This window comes from Quercus lobata, chromosome 3, assembly GCF_001633185.2.
Source record: "Quercus lobata isolate SW786 chromosome 3, ValleyOak3.0 Primary Assembly, whole genome shotgun sequence".
Taxonomy (NCBI): Eukaryota; Viridiplantae; Streptophyta; class Magnoliopsida; order Fagales; family Fagaceae; genus Quercus; species Quercus lobata.
This window is the reverse complement of record NC_044906.1, coordinates 42146767-42162396: the sequence shown is the minus strand read 5'-3', so window position 1 is coordinate 42162396 and position 15630 is coordinate 42146767. Positions and strand designations below refer to the sequence as shown.

At 33.6% G+C, this 15630-nt stretch overlaps 1 protein-coding gene across 1 annotated transcript; it reads right to left on the bottom strand.

Moving 5' to 3' along the window:
• Nucleotides 1-838: 838 nt before the first annotated feature.
• On the bottom strand, nt 839-9281 carry LOC115982017. Its single transcript, XM_031104487.1, has 6 exons — nt 8105-9281; nt 4686-4741; nt 4307-4537; nt 2265-2556; nt 1430-1626; nt 839-1293 (listed from the first exon to the last, which is right to left on the bottom strand). Exons 1-6 carry the CDS (start codon nt 9095-9097, stop codon nt 1140-1142), a joined length of 1923 nt encoding a protein of 640 aa, XP_030960347.1. The 5' UTR covers nt 9098-9281; the 3' UTR covers nt 839-1139.
• Between the last annotated feature and the right edge of the window lie 6349 nt (nt 9282-15630).

Below are 15630 nucleotides of genomic sequence, written 5' to 3'. Positions count from 1 at the left end.
TGTGTCCACATTTTGCGCGTTTGGTTGAAAATTACCTGGGTCCCACGTTACTGTTCATGAACCCCACAAAAAGATAAAAAACACAAATAAGTTATTTTGTATTCTTCACGTTATTATTTAACTGAAGTTACAGTACTTTCAGCCCAAAAAATTAGCTAGCTTATAAATTATTTTGCTACAGTACTTTCAGTAATAAGTTTTCAGTTTTCAGCAAAATAAGCTGTATTCAAACAAACCCATAATAATATAGACAATAGTGGGTTCAAAGCGTTAATTAGAAGACTTGAACCATAAACCTCGTGGATCACGAGCCCTGAAAAACAATAGACTAAACTCTTGGGTTAGTAACTTTTGAGTTGTTCAATGGTGATTTCGGTAACTTACTGAATTAGGTTAACAATCACAAGGATGATTGAGAACTCCAACTAATTATGGAGCAAACCTTTTGAATCCTAGGAGCTGTACTTGGATAAAACATATTGGCAGGGACAGGAAGTTTACTGCCTCAATTCAGCAATGGTGCGGTGAGAACCAAGGCTTGAGGTTTTCGCTGGACATTTTTCATGCCAAGGAAGACCAATTATGGTCCCTTTTATTTTCAACCACGCTTGCATTTACCATGCAAATTTGAAGTAAAGCAAAAAAACGTATCTACTACTCATTGCTGCGTGCTAGTACTGTTATGGAAGCACCTAAAAGTTCATCACACTCTCCAATTCAACCCTCATTAGAGGACCATTGGTATGCATATGACTATAATATTATATGTTCTGCATTAAGCAACATGGAGCGAGAGAGAGAGAGAGAGAGATAGGGAGATCAAAGGTCACATAACTTCTACCATCTTGAACGTCTAGTTCCATTGCTTCACACACACACACACACACACAAGTATTTTGACACAGCCCAGACCCATAAGGGGGGGTGGCGGGGTTAAAAGAAAAAAAAGGTAAATGTTTCATAATGCCAGTAATAAAGAAAAATCCCCTATTTTACATTTTGAAACCAGTTCCTGGCTTAATGATTAAGGTTTCAAAATTTATAGTATTATATACAATATCTCCCTCACCAATGCAGGCACTTAAATATATCCTGTCAAAAAACTCTGTTTTAATGTCCAAACAATGCCAAAGAGGTAGTCAAGAGTTCAAAGACCAATTGTAGTCCTGGTATACAATATTTATTGGGCCTCCATCCCCCAAAAGATGTGTCAAAAGACCTGATTTAGTTGCATCCAAGTAATTGAGGATCCACTTAAGTATTTCTTTGTCATTTCCAAAATCCACATTGCACCTGCAGGGGAAATAGAACATGTGAAAATTCTATTTGAAAGGATCAATATCTCCCTATATAATTATCATCTGTGGCCTGATTAACAATATCTGTAAATGTCAAAATGGTTGGAAAAACTAAACACTTTGTCACTCACCACTTAATAATTCGGGTGAGATACACAGTTCTCTTCTCCAAGTCCACCTCCATTCCATCACCCTGAAAGAACTCTCTTGCGGCACATCTTAATTCTGATTCAACTCCTTCAGGTGAGAAAAATCGGACAGTTGGGCTTGACCTTGTTCCATTGCAAAGCCCAAAGTGGACTAATGGATTTACTTTAGCAGGAGCAAGCTTGAATTTTAGATGAATACAGTGATCAGTTTTATAGACCATCTAATTAGAATGCAAGAAACTATTAAAGCATCATCTTCTCTCAAAAGTATGCTTCATGGGAGAGGGGTCACTAAAAGATTCAAATATCCTTGTTTTGAACATATTATTAATAAGTAAACAAATACATTTCATTTTCAAAAAATGAAAATAGAAGTTAAAAACTTTCAAGAATACTTGAGAGTAAACTAGTACATGAGAGACTTATTTCCTGATATTTTATAATTGCAACATTTCTTTTGGGGTAGTGGTGGGGAGGAGAGCCTAAGAGAGGCAGATTGTTGTGTGTGTGTATATATATATATTATTTTTTTGACTTAGGAGAACTTCACTCAAAGTATATTGTACAAAAATTCTCATTGTATAACAATTAGTTGCACGTCAGAACATTCTATACAACAATCCTCATTGTTAATCAAATTTCTATGGCAACTAACTCCACCTGCCAGAACCAAAGCCAGAAACTAAAGCTATCCAAAAACAAAGTCCAAAACAAATTATCATTTAGAGAAAAAGAGACTACATATTAGACACCTATAACGCGTAAGAATGAGAGAGAATGGTATATATTTGTAACAAAGATAAGTGAAAATAGTCACCTCCAAACGCTTGTCTCCAGTGCCAAAGGGCTTGAGCAAGGATAAAGGAGCTCTCCGGTTGCTTCTAAGGATCCCATGGTTAATTATGTTAAGGGAATAGGGATACCCTCCTACCAAATAATGGAAGTCAGAAAAGAAGAATCTCCTATCAATTGCTCCCTCTGGACAACCTATCCTGATCACGGCATGGATGACCATGGCATTGTACAAGTTCAAAAAGAAGGCTAGCTTCTCATTTTCTGAGAGAGCTAGTAGGTTCACCCGGTGAAGTTCTTGAGCCAAATTTACGTACCTGCATTTGGGAAATTGAAAAAAAAAAAAACATCTATATATTTAGAGAACTTTAGTTTATTTGAATTGTACATGACTCATAATATAAGAAACAACTAATAATAATTTTGAAGGGATAGCATGGCATCAGGCAGAATCTAACTCATTTCCTTCAAAGAAGAAACTACTATGATGGCTAATTTATATATATTTTTTATGAAGAATCTGTCACGTGATAATTGATGCACCTTGTAATCATTAACTTGTATTGAAAGGTAGGACAAATATCAATATATGTTTCAGGACACACGCACAACAATTTCTTCCAAATGACAGAAGAATACCTACTATCACGAATTCGCACCACACGGAAAATTTAACCAAAAAAACCACTTATTAAGCAGAAGAGATACCAACATTAACTTGTGAAAAAGTAGGACAAATAATTGATTTCCAACATAAGTTTCCAGACAATCAACATACGTGTACATAAGACATTTTTCTTCCAAATGAAAAGAAATAATCCCTAACATGACAGATCCCCACCAACCATAATGAATTGATCCCAAAAACTTCCTTATTAGGCAGGAGGGATACCACTTGGCTACCAAGGCCAAGGAAAATTCCCACAGATTATTTGTCATTTAGATTTTTTTTTTTTTTTAATTGCTATAAGGAATCTAAGAAACCCATTCATCAGTTAGAGCTAACTAACAAATCAACAAAAGATAATTGTTGTAAAACGTAGGTCCTATGCTATGATGCAGGTCTCATTCTTTTCCAAAAATTATAACCAATCATACTCCAGTAACTATTTCAATAAGCACTTCAGCATCATCATTATAGCCATAACATCTATTTCTATCTATCTGATGCAGGGAGCACAACCAAAATTATTTCAAAGTTCAATTTTTTTCTTATTTGAGATTAGGGATTTTTTTTTTTTTTAAATAGATTCCTTATTGAATTTTGAATTTGTGCTTTAATGTTGTTGAAGATTTTATGCTGCCACAAGCATACATCCTAGTACCATGCGTTTGCAGACTATGCTTCCACACCAGAAGCAAATGAAGGCATAAGATAGTTTTATCTTAGCATCATACTTTCCTTCTTAATTAACATTTTCTCCAACTAGTCTGATTGTGCTACATAGATTATTGTTGCATTGGAATTGTATAAAATGAATTCCCTTTTCCTTTTTCCTTTTTTTTTTTAATATGGTTTTGCATGATTCATGAATCTTCCATTTTCTACTTGCCAGTTCAATCTCCAGCATGTGATGTATAGGCTTACATATCATCCATTATGGTCATTTCTGCTGCTCATTTGCATGCATGATAGAATGAGTGAATGACTGAACTGAATTAGCCTATAGGATCTACGGCATACCCCAATGTTTTGAGACTTAGGCTTTTCTTCTTGTCATTGTTATTGTTGTCTACGAAGTAAGCACAAAAGTTAAGATGAAAAGGTGTTGAAGTGTCTGCATTACCACCTACTGGTTAAGTAAAACATTTTCTTCTCCTTTTTGGTGGTTTGTGGTTTTGGGGAGGGCGCCCCCAAGGGGATGTACATATGTAACAACAGACTTCAAAGTTAATAAAAAATAAAAATAAAAATAAAAAAACCAAAGCATTTCCTCAGCATTCCTAACATATATGAAATTAGAAATTGACAATATAAGCTAATTGCTGCATAACTTATTAAGTATTGGAGAACAAAATGAAATTATAGATGGAATAAAGTAAATCCAAGAGGAACATTGAGCGTACCTCCGAAATTCTTCACTGTTACTGATGGCCTTATAATCAACATGGCGCCTGTCATCAGAGGCATAGGACTCCAGTATGGCAGTCATTATCTTGGTGAGCCTTTGCGCAATCATAGTTGCAGGCTTTGGTTCACTGTCATTTATAGATCCTCGGAAATTGAAGCATTTGGGAATAAATGGTTCGTGCTCAAGGAAACGATAAAAATGGTTCCCATCTTCAAAATCATTTTCCCTACAGAAATAACTAACCATTAATGAAACCTGTGATTGGCTAAAAAGGTATACTACAAGTACTTAGTTTCTTTTTCTTTTCTTTTTTTTGTGGTGGGGGGGGGGGGGGGGGGTGGTGAAGTGATCCAGTCCAACAGACATGTTCTTACCCAAAAACGTGATGAATAAAATGCTTCCTGGCAAGCTGCAATCCAATGTAAACAGCCTACATTTGTTGTAGCACAAAATTCATTAGACATTTATGTAGGAGAGACAAGCCTAGATATCTTTTTTCTTTTTTTCACAGAGAAAGTGGCTACAGAAAATATAGTCAGAACAACAAATCATAACTATGGCACATAGCAACATTAGTGCATGTACTCAGTTTCCCTAAAATTGATCTGTGTGGCAGTTAATGTTTGCAGACATTATAACCCAAATCTTACCATATTGCTATATATAGAGATTCTCTACATATTATTAGATACAAAGGAGTCTTAATACTAATTTGTGCACATAGAGGAAGAGTACTCGAACAAAGCAACCATCCTTAAATTGCAACACCTACTTTAAAGGTATCAGCTTTCTTTGCACTCCCAATTGTATATAGTACCGTTTGGGTGCGCATCACAATTACCAAAGCCAAGAATAAGATCAAGGAAACTTGAACCATTTTTGTTCAGTTTGAGCTTATAAGGTCACTTTTCAACTTTTATATACAGTTTTTTAAAACTTTACTTTTTTTACCTTTCTTTTTTTTTTAGGTACAAGTATACTTTAACACAATTTAAAAAAAAAAAAAAATTCAACAAAAGACTAAATAAATTATACCCAAATGGACATGCATCATCATCTCTTGTAAATTGGAACTTTTCAAAATTGACTAAGGCCGAAAATTGTGGCCTATATCATTAAGGCAATGCTCGACCTAGTTTATGCTGAACATGAAAAGCAAAAGAGAACTAGGCTAAGGACAACACACAACTGTACATGTAAGATCACAAATCACGTCTAGCATGTTGAACAATGATGACCTTACTGGACCCTCCCCTCTGAAAAAAATAATTAGAGCAGCTAGTACGTTATGCTCACCCAATGAATCAATGATGTTTATTGTTTTTCTTTTAAGTCTAGTTAAAATCTCAGATTAAGAATCAAACAATTCGATAAAGTTAAAACCAGATTAGGAAAAAAGCTCTATAGCTAGAATAAAAAAACTACAGAACCAAATAAAAAATAAAAATTAAAGAAACCCTCAAGATCTAATCATCAATTTTGAATTCTACGTGTGACATTATCAACTAGGGTATAACTTGAGGATATTCCTCAACATTTGATGTCAATCAAAAAACATAATTGATAGAATTCACCAAAGGTTATATATATAGTGAAGAGAAAATGTTGTATAGTAAATTGTTTCCTCTGGTGAAACTTGGTAGACAAAGGTAGAGAGCACAAAAGGCCAAAGACATTGACCAATGCATGTTTTACTTTTTCACGAGTATGGGCTGGTGTGGGGATGGGGGGGAGGAGCCAACATTTGAAAGTGTCCTCCATCATGGTATTTTGGGAGTTGGGACCCTCTCAAACTTTTTAAGGAGTGGGAGTGGGACTCATTCACTCTTAACCCCTGGGTTGATATAAGGTAAAAATGTGGTCCATATCTCCACTCATAAATTAGGAACCAATCTGTACAAAGTTCAAAAGTTGAACAATCAGAGAGCCACTTCCATTTAAGTGAGAGGACCCAGTCATAGACTCTTTTTAACAATTAATAGTCTTTCCAAGAGTTTGGTTAACACTAATTTTTACTTAATTAGTATGTATGTGTGTATAAATATATCGTCATCATTATCTCAAGGGATGGATTGACCTCATAATTTCTTATTGGATACACCATTGAAATCTCATTATAAAGATTGGCAAGTGGCCACTAATAATCACCCGCAACGCGGATTGAAACTTATTAAAAAATTAAATATCAGACCGAATAATAAAATTATATGGGTAAGTCTTATGTAGCAATGTAGGACAATTCAGGGAAGCTCTTATTTGGGTAGGAAATTAAGGACTAAAACAAAAATTAGTTCAAAAAATAATATTTTTCCAGTCACGCAATATCTCAACAATTGTCATAAACTTTTAAAAAAAATATTATCTCACTAAAATTGTATCATGTATTATTAATAATATTTTTGTGAATCTAGAGATGTAGAAAAGGCAAAAAAGAAAAAAGAAAAAAGAAAAAATAAAAGAAAGAAGCCCATATGAATATATTATTAGACAATCTAACAACATTTGTAAGCAACAACAACATTGCTCATGGTCATAGGTAGGCAATAAATAAAGTAAGCGAAAGTGCAACCGTGGCTCTATTCCCTACCAAAAAAGAGTAAAAGTAAAACCATGGCTGGCACTGTCTAAATATGATAATAAGAGGAAGATTATTATGAACTCCAATGTCCCATCATGAATTGATAAATTAATGACTTTAATTCCCTTACAGTAAACGAGGTTGTTATCCACGGCTATCATGCCGCGCAGTGTGTTGTCATCATTGATGTCGCCAATAGGAAACACAGACTTCTCTTGGTCTGTGTAAAAGGACAGCTTCGTCTCTTTGCCTTTGGCAATTCAATACTACTCTTGATCTTTTGTTGGTCAGCGACTTTACTTACGGGCAGTTTTCAGTTTACGTTTGGACACTTTGAATATCAAAACCCAAATTTAAAATATCAACGTCAAAGCAAATGACACACACGCACACGCACACGCGTATTATCTCCGACTTCATCATCCTTCCAAATACAAATCTACCCTCCTATTATTATCATCTTTTTCTTTATTTTTTTATGTTCTAGTCTACATATAAAATTTGATAATAATTATATTAGCCATTTCTTATTATTATTTTTTGTGTTTTTATGTAAAATTATATATATTCTACTATTGATTTTATATATTTTTACTATAACATAAGATTTATCAAAATTCTAATATAAATTTAAAATATAAAATAAGCCAAACTTAGTATAGTGATTTTGTAACCAGGGGAGGCATAATGAAAGTAGCTTGCTTTGGTGGTTTATTTGGTCTGTTGATTTGAAGTTGACCTCAACAAAATCCCGCATTCTCAGGTTAACAGGCCCTACCAAATTAGCTAAATAATTTATTTTAAAAATTGTAACTATATAATAAAATTTAAATTCAATTAACAAATATATATATATATATAGTAATATAACAAAAAACCTCACATTTGTGGGACCAATCTCCACTTTAAAAAATAAAATTAAGTGTTGTAATATCGTGATAAAACAAAAATCAGGATATTTTGATTTTTTTTTTTTTTTTTTTGAGAATAAAGTATTTTAATTTTAACTATATTATAAATGAAAGATATAAATCTATGGCATTCCAAGTTCAAAAAAAAAAAAAAATATATATATATATATATATGTGGTATGCCGCAAACCACGTAATGACATAATAATAATAAGGTTATAGTTCTATCGTTTAAGCTAAAAAATAATAATAATGAGGTGATAATGGTAGTGAATTAGAGTAGAATTGAGAATTGAGGTAATACCTTTTTACGGCCACAGTCAAAGTGATTAATAAGGACCTCCACCATCTCTCTCCCAGAGAAGCAGTTTTTAACAATCTTCATCTTCATCAGACGGTCCTGAATGGGCAATCTCTGCCTCAACACTTTAACGATAGAAACCATCTCGTCCGTCGATTCTTCCTCCTGATCATCAAATCCGTACACAGGCGATGCGGGTGCAGCATCATCCGATGGACATTTCGTACTCAACATTTCCTTCACCCTCTGATCGAAACCACCGCTGTTCCTCAGCGAATTCAAAGCCACCAAACCCCCAAACAACTTGTCGTTGAAGAATATCTGTGGTACGGACGAGGTTCCTGTCCTTTCCACCAGCTCTTTCTCTCTTTCCGGATACACCTCGATGTTTATTTCTACGTATTTCAATCCCTTCTCCCGAAAGAACCTGCGAACCGCCGTACTGTCTCTGCAATTCGACCGAGAAAAGAAGCTGATTCGACCTTTCAGTTCCATGTCGTTTTTGTGTTTTACGATAACCTTTAGTCCCGACAGATCGAACTGCGTCACGTCGTTTTCGTTGTCTTTGTCTTTGTCTTTGTCGTCGTTGCTGTTCTCCTTCAGCGACGACAGTCGTTTTACGATTGCTACGGAGAACTCGTTGCTTCTCTCTCTGATGAACTTTCCGATTGATGATGCTCCGGGGATTAACGACATGTCGTTTTCGTTGTCGTTGTTGTTGTTTTCTGGATTAGAAAGGCCTCGAGGCGCCTCTGGCTTTGGGAGCAGTGAATGAGGTTGGAGGATCTTTACTACGTCGTCGTTGTTTATTGATGACTTGTCTGTCACCGACGACGACGTTTCGGTTATGTCGTCGGTGTCGTCTTCTTCTTCTTCTTCTTCTACTAGTGGAATTTCTCTCTTCTCGATCTCGATTTCATCTCGAGCTTCTCCGTGATCATTGGCTTTTAATGAATCGGCGGATATTTCGATATTTTCCAACTGGGTTGATTCCATAACTGTGTTTGTTTCTTCAAAAACTAAAACCAGGTTGGGCACCAGAGTATGAGAGAAAAGCGAGAGGCGAAGAAAAGCTAAGGAATGAGAGGAATGAGAGGAATGCGATGAAAGCGGAGGGGTTTTATGGAGGAAAAGAAATTGAGAGGTTTAATGCAACGGAATTTGGTTTTTTTTTTTTGAATTTTGAAAATATAATTTTTTTTTTTTTTTTTTTATAAACAAAATCCTTATCTCTAATTTTATTTAAATACTCATAAACAAACTAAAGAAGAAGAGGTCAAAGAGGTTGAGACTCTTTCTTGGGCTATAGTCAGCTGGCGGCCCATTGAAACTATCTTCGGCCCCATTTTTCTCTTCTTTTACAGGTTCAATTGGGAGACTTTTGGTTTTAAATTTTGGGTGGACTAAGTTACCCCTGTGATAACCCCAGGTTTAAAATGATATCCGATTAATTTGAAACGTGATTAGTTTAGATTAGTTTGAAAAGTGACGTAAAGCTTGATGTCTCCTATTCAATTTACTATATTATTGATTATTAAATTTTTGAATATTTCAACTTACTGTGTTTTTTTTTTTTTTGGGTAAAATAAATAAAGTTCAAAATGAAAATAAAAAATTGACACACATGGCAAGTTATATATATTAAAAAAATAAAATTAAAGAAAGAACCCCTGTGGTTGTGAGAGTAGTGTGAGTTTGAAGCAAATGGATTAGGGGTAATTTTGTGAATTTGGAAGGAGCGGTTATAGTGCCGATGATCTAGGGGCATGATGCCAAGTCTATCTCATTTGACTGGGCTAATTGTCAGTGAGTTAAGGATCAAAGTGACGTCGTATCCTCCAAGTGGCGCCACTTATACCGCTCTAAATGGGAGCATCATCTCAGTGCTGATTCAGGAAATATACCCCTCAATCTCGACAATTTCAAACCAAATTGCATGCCCCAGTCATTAGGCTAGTGGCCACATTCAAAAAAAATAAAAAATTCGGCCAGTGGCCACCCAATAATTGAAAACTTAACCTATCAAAAATAAATAATTGAAAACTTAACGATGCAATAATAAGGAATTATTAGTTCATCAAAAAAAAATTAATAAGGAATTATTTGCCTTAAAAAACAAGTGGACCAGTTCTTTTTTTTTTTTTCATTTTTTACATAATAGGAGAATAAGTTTTAGTCACTAAAAAAAACTACAACATTTTTTTATAATAATTGAGATAGCATGTTTATATTAATATATATATATATAATAAAATGATATTAATAGTGAATTTTATATATTTATAAAAAATTATATTTTACTAATCACAATTTTTTTTCTCCAAAAAAATAAAATTCACAACTTACCATCTCAATAAATTATAAAAAGAAAAAAATATATTGTAAAATTTTGTATGTATCTAATATTACTCAGAAACTTTAAGAAAGCCTATAACCTTTAATTGCACCTATAATTATGGTGCTGATGAAGCATCAGCCATTTTATGGTATAAATTCATTTAAAATAAATAAATTTGTGATATTAATATTAAATCATATACTCGTCATCTTCTTGGGGGGGGGGGGGGGGGGGGGGGGGAACTAAAACCATTCTTAAAATTTGTGATAAATTTTATTTTGTTTCTTAACGTTTCAAAACTTAGATGTGTAGCTAACATTATTAAGTGTTTATTTGTCACAAGTATTTTTTTAGCTTTTAGCTTATTTTAAATATATACAATTTTTTAAAATATCACTTTTTCTATATAATTATACTTTTTTCCTACTATAAGAGTCTGTTTAGGATTCGCTTATTTTACTAAAACTGAAAATTTTTTGCTAAAAGTATTGTAGATAAAGGTAAAAATTAGCTAAACAGTACAGTAAGACCCATAAATAGTAGAAAAAGTGCAGTGGGATCCATATATAATAGTAAAAATAAACTAAATAGTAAAATAAATTGACAAAAATAAGTGTTACCAAATGCACACTAATCATCCTAGGCAATAACCTTTTTAGTGCCTTTTGGTTTCCCTATCTCGCGGTTGGGGTACGTGGTTTGCTCAATCCCTTTGCCATTTGACATCGTTATTGGCAATAAATCAAGTAGGCACGTGCCTCTAAAATAGAAGCACAAAAAAAGTCACCACCTGATTATAAATTCATGAACCATTTATTAACTCTGTGATGAAGATCTACACACCAGATTTAGTCTAAAGTCAGAGTACAATTGCGAAAAATGGTTAGGTACCTCACATTGCCCAGCCATAATTAGGCCTCATTTGTAATACATAGATCCTTATACATGCACTCGAACCCTAACCTTAGAATCTAACTAATGGCCTGTTTGGAAATTTAAAAAATAAGGAGAGTAGAGTAGAGGGAGGGAGACTAATTCAATTACCTTGTTTGGAAGGTTTTTAAGGAATGAGGGGGAGGAGTTTGGACGGGTTTCAACCACCTCTAACCCCTCATTTCTAATTCCCCCAAATTGGAGAGATTTGGAGGGAGAGTAGAGTAGATAAATTATTGACTAGATAAATTTCCCAATTTACCCTTTCTAAATTAATAATAGACTAATGTTGCAAGTCTATTTTCAAATATGGATAAATTTGTCTATTTTAATCATTTCCTCTCCTCTCCATCCTCATTTTTAAAACATCCAAATAAAGGGAATGGCTAATTACTCCCTTCCCCCTTACTAATTTTAAAAACATCCAAACAAGATGGAGATGAATCATTCCCCTCTACTCTCCTCCCTACTACTCTCCTCCCCTCTACTCCCCTCTACCCTCCTCCCTCTCTAAACTTCCAAACAGACCATAAGAAAGGAGAACCAAAGAGATGAGAAAACAATGATGGAGTGCCAACCAAAAAAGAAAAAAAAAAGAGTCACCCAAATAGTTTGGTCAACCAATCATGTGAGGATTCTCAAAAATAAAAAAATATGAGAATCAATCGAATATCATCCAAATGTGTGAGCATCCAAGAATGTGGTCATCAATGAAGAGATTCGACATTTAACTTGAAGTGAATAATTATCTTAATTAAATCTAAAGTATCTTCCCAAATTAGTCCTAACATTAATGGTCTGTTTGGATGTTTAAAAAATGACGGAGAGTAGAGTAGAGGGAGGGAGAGTAATTTAATTACCTTGTTTGGAAGTTTTTTAAGAAATGAGGGGGAAGGGTTTAGAGGGGTTTCAACTACCTCTAACCCCTCATTTTTAATTCCCCTAAATTGAAGAGATTTGGAGGGAGAGTAAAATAGATAAATTATTGACCAAATGAATTTTCCAATTTACCCTTTCTAAATTAACAAAATTACAAACTGATTATATAAATAATCTTTGTTTGTTTCCTGAGAAAATTTAACATTACAAATGACAAATCTTCCCACTGCTTTCTTACAAACCAAACACAATTTCTACTAAATTTAGTATCTTTACAGTTTCTATCCAATATTTTCTCAGCAACCAAACAGAATAGAAAAACCCAAAACCAAATACTTAACCAAGTCTCTAATTGCATATATCCAAAGATCCAATACCCAAATCCATAAACTAACATTTATGGATTCCGAAGCGGCCACCCAGTAACTCATCAGCCCCTCCTCCAAATTCCCTTTGGGATTCAAGAATCAAGCCAAGCACGTGAGGATCTCCGATGCAACTTGGCTTTCGCCCTCTGAGATGTTCATCGTAGCATCGATTATACACTGTTTCGAGCAAGCCGAACTCGTTGAAGTGACCGACGATGAAGATGAGGACAAAGAAGACGAAGTTGGCGAGAGTGAGATTGGTGGCTTCTGACTCGTTGGACTAATCAGGTTCTGAATCGTCTCGGACCACTCATTGTTAGTGTTGGTGATCACCGAAATGGCGTCATTTTCAAAGCAATAAGGATGACGTCATTTGTGTGAACGTTGAGATGGAGCAGAGAGTGGGCGATCTTGGAGACCTGGAGTTTGAGCTGGCGGAAGGTTAGGGTTTCGTTGGAATCGGTGTCGATGAGAGCGAGGCTGTGTAGGGGAAGAAGAGGAGTTTTGGAAAAGGAAAGAGGTGAGAGAGAGGCTGGGATTGGTGGGGAGGTGAATCGGTGGTCTTAGGGATGTGTAGGTTTGGGTTTTAGGGTTGAAGGTGGTTGCTACCATGGGTGTTTGGGGAGTGAGAAACTGTGGGAATTGTTTGTTTCTCGGGAAAGTTGACGAAATTGGAGGATATTTTTGATTTTTGATTATAATTTTTATTAAGGTAATAAAAATTATTTTATTATAGTTAATAGTAGTTTTATACTTTTATTAGTGGTATTTGATGGAATGAGAATGTTGATTAAATAATTATTTAATCTATCAAATTAATCATAGACCAATGTTGCAAGTTTATTTTCAAATAGGGGTAAATTTGTCTATTTAAATCATTTCCTCTCCTCTCCCTCCTAATTTTTAAAACATCCAAATAAGAGGAATGACTAATTACTCCCTTCTCCCTTACTAATTTTAAAAACATCCAAACAAGATGGAGGATAATCATTCCTCTCTACTCTCCTCCCCACTACTCTCCTCCCTCTCTACTCCCCTTTACTCTCCTTCCTCTCTAAACTTTCAAACAGGCCATAAGAATTAAATGTACACTTAGCTTTTATGAAATATGCTATTGTCTTTTATGAGATGTCTCATCAATCAATTAGCCAATAGTGCCCCTTGATTCAACCTATTTTAAGTTCAATTCAAGTCTTTTAGGAAGGATTCTCCCATTAATTGAGTTATTAATTGTCTTGTCCTTCATAATAAACTTTCAAATTCAAATGTAATTGTACAACCACTACACACTCTTGGTGCGATGGTCACTCCACAAGTATAACTGTATAAATGCTTGTAGGGTGTAAGGGACAAGAGTCAGGGTTCAACTTACCAGGAGGGAGTTTCACACACATATATATTTAAATTAGGCTAGAGTAGAATTTCTATATTGTATCCAAAAAAAAAATTCAAATGTAATTGTACTGAATGTTTTAGACAATATGATTCTTTTATTATTGATCCATTAGGTGGCATTTGGTATAAGAGAATCCACATTATCCTCGGCATCCAGATTTTTAAGAATGTGATGTATGACAATCTGGATGTCCTGAAATGTAACTATTTTTATGTTTGATTTGATTTGAAATTTTAAAAAATTCATGAAAATATGAGATGTTTATTCCAAAATACCAATTGCTTCGTAAATACAAAATGAAGTCTTTTTTTTTTTTTTTTTTAATCTACTTCCAAATAAATGATGAGAAAAAATATATATACCAAGCATAGAAAATTCATTAAAAATATAGTATAACATTTTTTAAATGGCATGTATAATATAAAAATAATTATTTGAATTGTCAGTTTATAATAATAATTATTTTATTTCTATTAAAGGGTCGAAAGAATGGGTAAAATTGTTAATTTATACAAAATGCAACTTTATCCAAAAATGGGAATTTGGATGCCCACCCTTTAAAAAGGAATCCACATTCCCACCCCAAAAAAAAAAAAAAAAAAAAGGCTTTATGAGAGAATCCAAATACCCTTGGTATCTAAATCCCTTGTGTGATTTGCAATCAAACATGATAATCTTTCAACATTCACAGGAACCCTAGAACATTACCCTATACCAAACACCACCTTAATGTCTTATGGTGTCAACAAATCTAAAATTTAATCCTTAAAGTCATTTAGGAAAGATTTACATATATTACCTCATAAGATTTATCTTTTCTTTAACTGACTATAAAATTCAAATTTTAAATTAGTTTCCCTATGTTATTAAATCTTAATTTCCATAAATTTGGAAAGATTTTAATCTTTAATTAGGTAATTAAGAATTTCCCCTCTTATATGAATTGGATTCAAATTTGAAATTTAAACCTAGTCATCTGCCATCTTTTATGGGAAGATATGCATTTAAGACTGCCTTCTTTCAAAATTTTGAATCTTGAATTAGTTGACATAAGGTTTGATTCTCATTGATTGTGAATGATTTTATCTTTAAATGTCCTTAAGACTTTCCTAAAATTAACTATTCAAAATTACATCTAAAATTAAAATTCCATTTGACCTTGCTCACTTAAGGAAAAAGGTGATCTTTCATTTATTATGGTCTTAAGGACTAAATCTTTCCCTAATAAATTATTTCTTATCCCAATTATTCTAACCAAGTCAAGGAAACCCTATCCTGAGAATAAAGGAGAATTAAATGCCAATTGAAAGAATTATTTATTTTTGGTTTTATTAAATTAATTAAACTAATTAAAATGACTTAAATAATTTAGAATAAAATAAGGCAAAGCAAAGCAAAGCTTCGTTTGTGAGTTCATAAGGGAATGGAATGAAAATGAATAATTATAATGGAATGGAATGGAATTAAGTAACCTTATTTAGTTGTTTTAAAATAAAAAATAGAAATGAATGAAAATGAATAGAATATAAGTAACCTTATTTGGGAGTAACATAGAGGGAAAGGAATAAAATAATTTTATAACAATATTACTATCAGACCCATATTTTAAAATAAA